General features: G+C 62.8%; 1 protein-coding gene across 1 annotated transcript; it reads right to left on the bottom strand.

Annotated features, from left to right (window-relative positions):
• Nucleotides 1-209: 209 nt before the first annotated feature.
• CCDC69 (coiled-coil domain containing 69) lies at nt 210-9572 on the bottom strand. Its single transcript, XM_068959779.1, has 9 exons — nt 9475-9572; nt 3627-3696; nt 3033-3199; nt 2371-2458; nt 2052-2125; nt 1703-1804; nt 1192-1311; nt 797-894; nt 210-571 (listed from the first exon to the last, which is right to left on the bottom strand). The coding sequence occupies exons 1-9, from the start codon at nt 9541-9543 to the stop codon at nt 403-405; spliced, it is 957 nt and encodes a 318-aa protein (XP_068815880.1). The 5' UTR covers nt 9544-9572; the 3' UTR covers nt 210-402.

Here is a 9572-nt window from a genome sequence, read left to right as displayed (position 1 = left end):
TCAGGGCTGTCCTCACCCACCCAGTGCTCATCCTTGTCCTGTCTGCCCCATGGGCAACCAACTTGTCTGATCACCTCCTGGAGAACGCTGACGCTGCTCCTGCCCAGAGCGAGCACTGGTTCAGATGTACCCCCTTGCCAGCCCAGATGGTTTCCAGTGCACGTGCGCGGGGGATCAGTGCTGGAGGCAGGGATGCACGGGGCAGCTGGAGCAGCCTGCAGCCCTGCGGCGGAGGGAGGGCACGAGCAAGGTGGGAAGCAGGCTGGAGGTGCCCTGCAAAATGCTCCATCGCCACATCCGAGGCACTGTCCTGGGAGCAGAGGCGCGTGCGAGAGCGGCTCCAGGTCTGTGTGCCCGGAGGAAGGCCCCGGCAGCCCCTCCAGTGGGCCGGGGCACGGGGTGCTACGTGGCGACGAGGGGCACCTCGGCAGAAGGGATGGGGAAGGAGGAGTCATCGCCCCCGTTCAGCACGCGGTACAGCAGCTCCTCCTTCTCGCGGCGTGCCTGCTCCCGCAGCTGGGACTCCTTCTCCAGGGCCCCGCGGGCAGCCAGCAGCTCCTCGGACAGCTGCCTGCAGGCAAACGGCACATGCTGCGAAGGGAGCACGAAGGGACGCCCCGCGCCCTGCAAAGCGCCCCAGATGGAGCTGCTCCTACCAGCCCCCAGAGCACCTGTGTGTCCCCCCCCCCCACCGCGGCCCCTTCTCCCACGGGAGATGCCACCTGCGCCGGCATCCTTCTGCCACCCCCAGCCAGCGTGCTGAGGCCTGAGGGACCAGCCAGAGCTGGGGAATTACCTCGTCATGATCAAGTGGTTCTGGGTGCGAACGTGCAGGTCCTCGTTCTCCTGCTGCAGGGTTTTCACCTTCTCCTCCAGCAGCAAGTTCTGCTCCACCTGGTGAGGCCAGGAGAGCGCGAGGGTCAGGGGGAGTCCTGGGGCGCCTGTCACCGGCTCCATGCGCCCCCAGCTCCCCGTAGCGATGCACACCAGCTCGCTGGGGGCGCTGGGGCTGTGCCCTGAGCCCGTAGCCCCACCACGCTCCTGCTCCAAGGAGCCAGCGGCTGGAGGGAGGAACCAAACTCCTTCCACCTCCGCTCTGGCTGCAATTTCTTCAGAGGATTCAAGTGGGAAGAAGAGCTGGAAAGGCAGGAAAGCCCATCTGTGACCACCCTCCCCGCCCCTTGAACGCACCACAGTCTCCAGGTTCAGCAGCTTCTTGTCCAAGCCATGGATGTGCTCATTTTTCATCTCAATGACGAAGTGCAGGCTCTCCAGTTCCTGCTCCCAGAACGGGCTGGGACTCCCGTGCTCCTGCGGGGCAGAGGAGAGATGCAGCAGCCTGCGGCTGGCCGGGGTACTCGAGGCCAGTCATGCACGGCTCTGCCTCCGGTCATCCCCTGCACGGTGGCGAGATGACTGCTGTGGGCCAGTGCTCACAGCCAGCTCCATTCTCCTCCCAGCATCCCTTTGTACCCGCAACCTACCACCTTTCGCCACTCACTGCAGCCACTCGTGTGCAAGGGACCTGAACAGCCCATGTGACTCCCAGACATGGGGTTTTAGCCCCCCTGGCCCCAGCTCCTCCACCCAGGTGCTGGGGTCCTTCAGAGCAGCACCCCTCACTTCGGGCCAAACTGATGGAGGTGAGAGACCCTGCTAACACCAAACCCGAAGGGGTGCCCAGTCCCGTGTTTCCCTGCACCTCGATGTGTTTCTTGTAGTCTCTGCTCAAGAGCGACTCCTCCACCCGCTTCATCTTCTCCTGGAAGGACTTCAGCTGGGAATTCAAGGCATCTATTGTCTCCTAGGGCAGCCAAGGAGGGGAAAAAGTGGGAAAGGAGGTGTCTGGGCTTGGATTTCCTCTCAAGCAGGTTGCTGCTTAGTTACAGGAAGACGATGCCCCAATAACCCCCAGAGCTGGAGGCCAGGTCCCTGGGGCACCCCAGAGACTGAAACAGCTACATAGATGGGGGTGGGTACTGTGGCAGAGCCAGGAGACAGTCCCTCAAGCCCTCCACCAGCATCCCCCCAGGGGATTTCCCTGTTGGTACCTGTAAGGCCTCCTGGGACCTTTGGTGGGACTCTGTCAGCAGCAACTTCTCCTGGTCGTGTGCTCTCCGGAGCTCTGCGGGGACACATGAACAGAGTGTCATGGGCGCAAGGACACCAGAGGAGCCAGCCTGGCCCGCACCCGTGACACCACAGAGCAACGCAGGCACCGCATCCCGCTGCCTGCAGTCCCCGCGGAGTGATGCCAAGCCCCAACACACTGAGGGCACCCGCAGGGCGGCCGGGGTGGAGAACGGGCAGAGACACCAACACGCAGGCTGGGGGAGGCGGAAAGCAGTCCCCTGAAGAGACCGCACGCACCTTGCAGGGTCCCTTCGTGCTCTCTCTTCAAGGCATTGAACAGCTCAGAGAGTTGCTCCTTCAGCTCCAAGTCTTTCCCCTTTTCCACCTGGAAGCCGCAGACAGGATAAACCCTAAGTGTCTGATCCAGTGCAAGGGATGCTCCATCTCTCCTCTCCCCCGGGGGACAGGCTGGGTTGCTATTTTTAGCAACACGTTTCATTTCTCTGCTTATGCGAGCCAGAGGCTGACGTGGGGATACAACGGATGGACGAGTGCTCTCACACACGGTGCAGCCCGGCAGCGTTTGGGGCTTTCTCATGCTCTCGGCACAGCAGCCAGGGCCTGACAAACGGAGACCAGAGCCAGCATGGTCCGCGGCGGTGCATCCCACGGCACGCGGAGCCACAGCTGAGGCACGGCACGCATCTGTGCCCTGCCCGCCCCAACACGCAGGGGAAATCGCACCCGGGCACCAGGAACAGGCACAGCCGCCTCGCCGCGTCCCAGCCTCAGCCGCCGCTGGCAGGCCAGCGCAGCTAAGCGGGATAAGGCAGGGTACACTTATGCCACGCTTGGTTTGTGCCAGGTCCGTGAGAGCTGCCTGGAAAGTCCCGACCGGACGACTGACACCCTGCTTGCCTGCTGTTCCCGAGAGCCTCGGCCCTGCGATTTGTTCCTACCTGGATTTTAACGTCTTGGGCAAGTCTCTGGGTCTCTGCCTGGTGGACCTGTCTCAGCCTCTCCTTTTCCTCCTCGTGTCCTTGAAGGATTTTTGCAATCTCCGTCCTCTGCTCCTCCAGCCATATGGCTTTCTCCTTCCCGTCTCCAGGCCATGGGGTGGCATGGGCTGCAATCAAACGCTGCTGAAACACGGCCAGATCCCGCGAACCCGGCAGCCGACCTGCCGGCAGCTTGGTGGCCCAGGTTCAAGCCCTCTCTGTCCTGTCCCTACTGGAGAAATATCACCCCTCTCCCCACCCATTGCAAGCCCAAATTAGTGCTAATTGGGACGGCGTTGGCAGGCTCAAAGAGGACGTAGCCCAGCACCTCGTTAGGCCTCCTGCCTTGAGGATAACCCATCTACCCAGGATGACTGCGTGCAACCGTCTGCTTCCCCGTGCCACAGCCAGGTTGAAGTTTGAGTCATCATCCCAGTGGCCTCCTGGCTACTGGTACTAACTGCTGTCTTGTTGGGTCAATTTTACTGCTTTTAAAGATGCAAAAGAGCCAAGAAAGCATGGGGTGGGAGGGGGAGCCACAAACTTGCTTCTCACCATTCTCTGTCTTCAAGGCTGTCAGCTCCTTGGAAGCTGTTCCCTTCGGCTGCTGGGGTTTCAGCTGTCTCTGGAAGAGAGAGGAGGCCTGGTCCCGCGCCACGCCGAGATGGAAAAACAACTGCCGAGAGTCGCAGCCGGGTGGATGCACGGATGGACGCACGCAAGCCGGAAGCTTGCACCCCGCCGCTTCTCACCGCCCCTAGCCCCCGCTGCTGCAGGGTGCAGGCAGGACACTTGGCCCATGCAGCAGTACCAGCCTCCTCTGCTGGCCTCTGGGAGGCCTGAGAAACACGGAGGATGCTCGCAAACCCAGCGGACAAGACGCCGGCGCGAGACGGGCTCAGGCAGTTGAACCGCTGGCGGTGGCGAGCGGGGAGCATTTCCAGGGCTCCGGCTCCAGCGCGCCCCTTCCGCCCCGCTCCCACTGTCGCGGGATGCTCAGGGCCGGCCAGGCCCCGGGCGCTTTGCAACACCCACAAACGCACCAACGTGCCGGCGCTTTACACAGCCCGCCCTCGAGACAGCCCGTGCCGGAGCCCAGAGGCCAGGCAGGACCGAGGAATGAAAAACCACAATAAATCAGCGGCGATCCCAGCCGAAGCGCAGCCTCACGACTCCTCAAAGGCTGGGGCCGGCGGCGGGCGCAGGGCGAGCGGTGACGTGAGGGGGGCAGGCACGCGGCGCGGGAGCCCGCCGCCGCCGTCTCACACTTTCCATCGCGGCCGCGGGGCGGGGGGGCGGGATACAACCCAGCGCTGGCTTTAGCAGCCCGGCTCGGCGGGCCTTGTTCCAGCCCCTGGATGGGCTTAATTTAGTTACGGCGGGGGGAGGAGGAGGGAGAGAAAAAAAGAGAGAGAGAGAGAGATGTATTTTTATCTGCTGTTGGAGGATGAAAGCCAAGCTCGCTTGCTCCTGCAGCGCTGTCTCCCCGGCGCGGGGGCAAATCCAGCCCTCGCCGCCCACCAGGGCTCGGGGCTCCGGGCAGGGGGGCGGCCGTGCCGCGGGCGACGGGGTGCACCTGCGGGCACGGCACCACGCTCCGGCCCGCGGCAAACCACGCCGGGACGCCCGGGGCTGCCAGGCTGCCGCCGCTCCGCCGGGGCCGGGGGCCACGTCGCGCCGGCTGCGCCCCGCCGTGGCGCTGAGCCTCCCTCGGGCCAGCGCGACGCCTGGCCAAACGCGAACCGGGTTAGGGAGCTTGGCTGGGGAAAAAAGCAACGCAAGGCAGACAGTCCTGCCCCCCTGCTCCCGCCAGCCTCGCGGCCCCCCTTTTCCAGCTGGCGGGAAGAGGAGCTGCCAGGGAGAGCAGGAAGACTTGGAGCCTCTGGGAAAGCACAGCGTTATCTTCCCTTCTATGGCTTTAGCGGACTCGGCGCTGAATTCGGCCCCGACAGGCAGAGCGAGGCGGCCGGGACGCGCCAGGTCTGCTCTTGCTGCCGGCACGGCTTGCCGAGCAAACCACGGCACGTCCCGGGATCACGCCACGGCCTCGGCAGCTCTGCCCGAGAGCAGCGCGAGGGAGGGCCGTTCGCGGGTCCCCGGCCACCCACCTGCCCGCCCGCCCGCGGTGCGTCTCACCTGAACCGCATAGCTGCAGCCCTTCCCAGGCGTTAAGAAAAGGAAACGGGAACGTAACGAGAAGCAGCACACATGAAGGAGCTGCTGCCAAGGACTTGCCTGTGGCCGCAGAGCCCGGTCCGCGGAAGAAGCGCGGGATGCAAGGGTGCGGGCACGGCCGGCCCCCGGGGCCGAGGCAGGCCCCTTTGGGACCCCGTGGGCCTCAGTCACCCCCCTTACTGCAGAGAGAAAGTTTCTCATCAGAGACCAAGTTGCTCATCACACCGGGTAACCTCCCCGCTGCCCCTGCCCAGGGCTCCCCCTGGTTTTGCCCTGCTGATTTGCATCCCTCCTCCTGTTTAATTGACCCCACGTAACGAGCAGGTTTGCTGGGATCCGCGTTGACCCCATCGCCCCAGCCACCGGCTCCTTCCACCACCCCAGAAAGCAAAGGGATGGCACAGAGCCCCGTGTGAAACGGCTCCTCCGCCGGTGCAGCAGTCCCTGGAGGCTTCGAGGCCAAAACCCCAGGGGCTGGAGGATGGCGCCAGCAGCAGAGTCGCACAGGGCGCCCCAGGGGCTCACGTGCTGGCCAGTAATGCCCCCAAAGTCCAAAACACAGGAACGGGGAGATCTGGCCCAACGTGACAGATCCAGTCCCCGCACAGCAGCCGGTGGAGGACAGGAAAACTGCCCCAAAAAGGATCTGCATCCCATTTGCGGTGGGGAAAAGCCATTTTCCCCCACACCCCTGGGGCCCGCGGTGCGGACCGGGGTCCGGGGCGCGCTCCGAGCCCTGGCGCCTGCTCCTGCGTCTCCGCGGGGTGAGCTGGGCGGTGATGGGGAGACATCCGGGAACAAGAAGCAGTCACTAGACGTGGGCATTTACTGCGCTCTGGGGTCTGGTGGGGCGGCGCATGGGCGAGACGGAGAGGAAGGGGCCTGCAAACCTCGGAGCAGCTGGGGAAGCTCAGAAACCCCCTCGGAGCTTTTCCTGCGATCGACTAAAGCGTGAGGGTGTCCGTTCTGGCACGCTGGGGTCACACAGCCCTGAAGGCTTTTGGACACTATGGGGCTTGCTGGGAGCGGGAAGGGGCCTTGGAGCCGGCCCCGGGCCAAGGAAGGTTATTTCTGATAACTGGATCTAACTCAGAAATGACTAAAGGGAGGGAGAACCTGTGTAGGCACAAACAAACAAATCTTAAATACTTTCCCCAAGGCTAAAAGCGACTGCACCCTTCCTACCTCTAGGAGCAACTAAAACGGTGTCTGGAGCTACTTTGATTCCCGAGCGCTCCGTTGTCCTCTTGGATGAGAGCTCCATCGCCAAAGAGGACCCGACGGGAGGAACGCACACAAAACGTGGCTGCAAATTATCTGAACTACAAAGGCGCCTTAAGCTGGTGCCTCCAGAGCGGCTTTGGGAAGAACCAATTGGTCCAAATTGAAACGTCCTGTGGGCGCAGACTATTGGCAGCAGTACTTTTTTTTTTAAATGCTTCAGCATGAAAACTTCCGGATTCAGGTTTGAAGAGGCTCCTTGTGACAAAAGTTATCTTCCAATTTTAAAAGCTTTTTTTAAAAAGTATCCAAATTCTTAGACTCAAATATTTCTAAAGGTTTGGAGCAAATCTATGTATGGATCAATTGGCCAGGATTTCCAGCAGAGCCTGAGCCACCTCAAAACCTGTGAGCGGCTGCGAGAGCTGGTCCGCGCGCCGAGCCAGCAGGCATGCGTAAGGGCAGATGCACTGCTGTCAGCTGCAGCCCCTGCTTTAGCTTTTAGCATGAGGTTGTTTTTACCGTATTTTTCTTCCTCTTTTCTTGTTTTACAGCTACATTAGGCAATTAAACTATGCAACATTATCATCAGAGAATGAAATCATCAAGAGACGGGAAACGAGCAATTCAATCCCGACCCTGCTCCTAGGTGAGAAGTTTTGCTTTGCGGCTGGGGAGAAAGGGGACGGGATTTGGCCAGTAACCCCAGTATCACCAAGGGACCTGCAGCAGCTGCTCACCGCTGGCACGGCTCTGCTGGGCCTGTCTCCTGCCGTCTGCTCCTGGTTTTTCTCCTACAACGCTGTAATACAAAACACGTATCACCTCCTGTGCAGTTAAATCTGTAGCACAGGCTTGCAAGCTGTTAACGCCGTTGAGAAGTCTTGAGGTTTGCATTCTGACCTTTCCCTGGCTCCTGATGCTACATATAGTTCCTATATCTCCAAAATAAATTTATCCCAGCGCTGGCAGGTTTCCAAGCCCTGATCTCTCAGGAAGGCATCTCGGCATCTCTCGGGACGGGAACGCGGACCAAAGACCAGCAGCGCGTCCCAGAGCGGCGAGCAGCCGAGGGAGTCGGGGGCGGACGGCGGGGCTCTCGCGCGCGGCACCTGCCCCGGTGCATCCTTATCTCCCGGCTCCGCGCAGAGCGAGCGGCCGCCGGCAGGAAGGACGGAGGCTGCCCGGCCCGGCGCGCGAGGAGCGCCTGGTATGCAGCCCGCCCACCCGGCCCGCGAGGCTCCCCAAGGTCACCTCCGACGCGGTGCAGCCCCCGCAGCGCCCGAGCAGCCCCGCGCCGGACCTCCGCGCCCGGGCGGCCGAGACGACCCTGCCCTCTCGGCTCTGCCACCCCTCGGGTTTTGGGGCTCCCCCAACCCGCAGCAACCCGAAAGGGACCGGCTCCCCCGGGTCACCCTGTCCATCAGGGCACGGCAGGGTGATGGAGTTCACCCTGCGCTTTTGGGATCTGGGCCCACCCAGCCGGGCCGCGAGGACACGGACAGCCGCGGCTCAACGGCCTTCTGTACCTGTTTATGGCAAAAAGGGGATTTTCGGTGGCGCTTTCCGGATTAGCTTGCAACGTCGCCATAGCGCCAGGGAAGTTTTAGGGGGTACAAACCCTGCTAAGCAGCCCCACGCGCTGGGGCGAAACGGCCAGGGTGTGGGTGAGCGCAGGAAGGGAGGCGTCCCCGGATGATTGACTTAAATTTCCTCATTTCAGCAAACGCGCCACTCTCAACACCTGGGGCCTCTCGCCTGCCGTTTCCCCCGTCCCATGCCCCCTTCTCGTGGGCTCTCAGAGGGCGCTCGGAAGCGTCTGATCTTAAATGACACAGCGAACACTGTATATTTTCCATGATACAGAGAAGCAGCCAAGCTCGCAAGTGCTGTAAATAAAGACACTTGCTGGCTCTGGGACCGGAGGAGCCTCCTCCGAGCCTGCTCCCCCCGCACCCCCCGGCAGCGGCTTGTGCGGGGGCCGCGTGCGCCCAGGGGCCGAGCTCTCAGTCCCTCCCCGTGCAAAGGGCCGCTCGTGCAAAGGGCCACGCTCGCACCTCGGGCCCTTTTTGACTTTCCTCCTGCTCTTGTCACCCTCCAGCGACCGGTCACAACCCACTGATACCAGACAGCAAGTAAGCACAGCACATCCGACTTCACAAACAACTCCGAGGCCAACGGCAGAGCGCTCAGGCAGCCCTCGAGTCACGAACATGTCAAAAAGTAATAACAATTAGCAGCGGATCATTTCTGGAGCTAAAAAAAGGCTTAACTTACAGAAGACTTCTTTGGTGCAGACCAACACATGGAGATCTGCTGGCCTCAAAGCGTTCCCCTGCCTCAGTGTCACCTTCAGCATGAGGGGGGACATGGCACAAGGGGGGTCTTGGGGGGGGGTATAGCAAAGGTCTAGGTTTGGGGACCCCATCCCTATTCTAAGCAGTACCAGCTTTTCAGGCACGAATCACCATCCCTGAGGTCTGCACCCCGTCGCTGTTTGGCCTTCCCAGCTGTGGGGGCTCTCCCCCTTTGCACGGAGGGGTGCAGGAGGGCAGGTGGCTGCTGACTCCCGCCGTGCCCGCTGCCCGAGCTGCGACGCCCGCAGGGCCACACGCCACCCAGGGCAGCCGTGCCGTCCAGCCTGGCCGCTGCCCTGCGCTGGGCAGGGGGGCCCACGCGGGGTGCCGCCAGCACACGGCCAGGGCCCGACTCCGCAGCGATGCGAGCGGCGCTCTGTGCAAACCCCCACCCCACACAAACCCCGATCCCACGCAGACTCCGACCCCTCCGAAACTCTTCCTCAGGCAAACCCGACCCCACACAAACCCCGACCCCACGCGGAGCGGATCCCACGCGACCCGCGACCCCACGCGGACCGGACCTCACGCGACCCACGACACCACGCAAACCGCAGCTCCACGCGGACCGCAACTCACGCCACGCAAAGCCCACCCCACGCAAGCCCTAGGCGCCCGCGAGGCGGACCCCACGCGCACGCGGCCCCTACCCGGCTGGCGGCCGCCCGCGCCCCGGCGCCGGCGGGGCAGCAGCGCAGGGAGCTGCCGCGGCAGCCCATGGCCCGCGGGCGCGCGGCGCTCAGCGGCG

The sequence above is a fragment of the Struthio camelus genome, chromosome 13 (assembly GCF_040807025.1).
Source record: "Struthio camelus isolate bStrCam1 chromosome 13, bStrCam1.hap1, whole genome shotgun sequence".
Lineage (NCBI taxonomy): Eukaryota > Metazoa > Chordata > Aves > Struthioniformes > Struthionidae > Struthio > Struthio camelus.
This window is presented reverse-complemented; position numbering and strand designations above follow the sequence as displayed.

Excerpts from the sequence above, each read along its gene's own strand:
- CCDC69 (XM_068959779.1), bottom strand. The coding sequence starts at position 9,543 with ATGGGCTGCCGCGGCAGCTCCCTGCGCTGCTGCCCCGCCGGCGCCGGG. Across the intron at positions 1,312-1,702 it reads ACTACAAGAAACACATCGAG|GAGCACGGGAGTCCCAGCCC; the intron begins GTGCAGGGAAAC and ends TCTGCCCCGCAG. Across the intron at positions 895-1,191 it reads TGCTGAACCTGGAGACTGTG|GTGGAGCAGAACTTGCTGCT; the intron begins GTGCGTTCAAGG and ends TGGCCTCACCAG.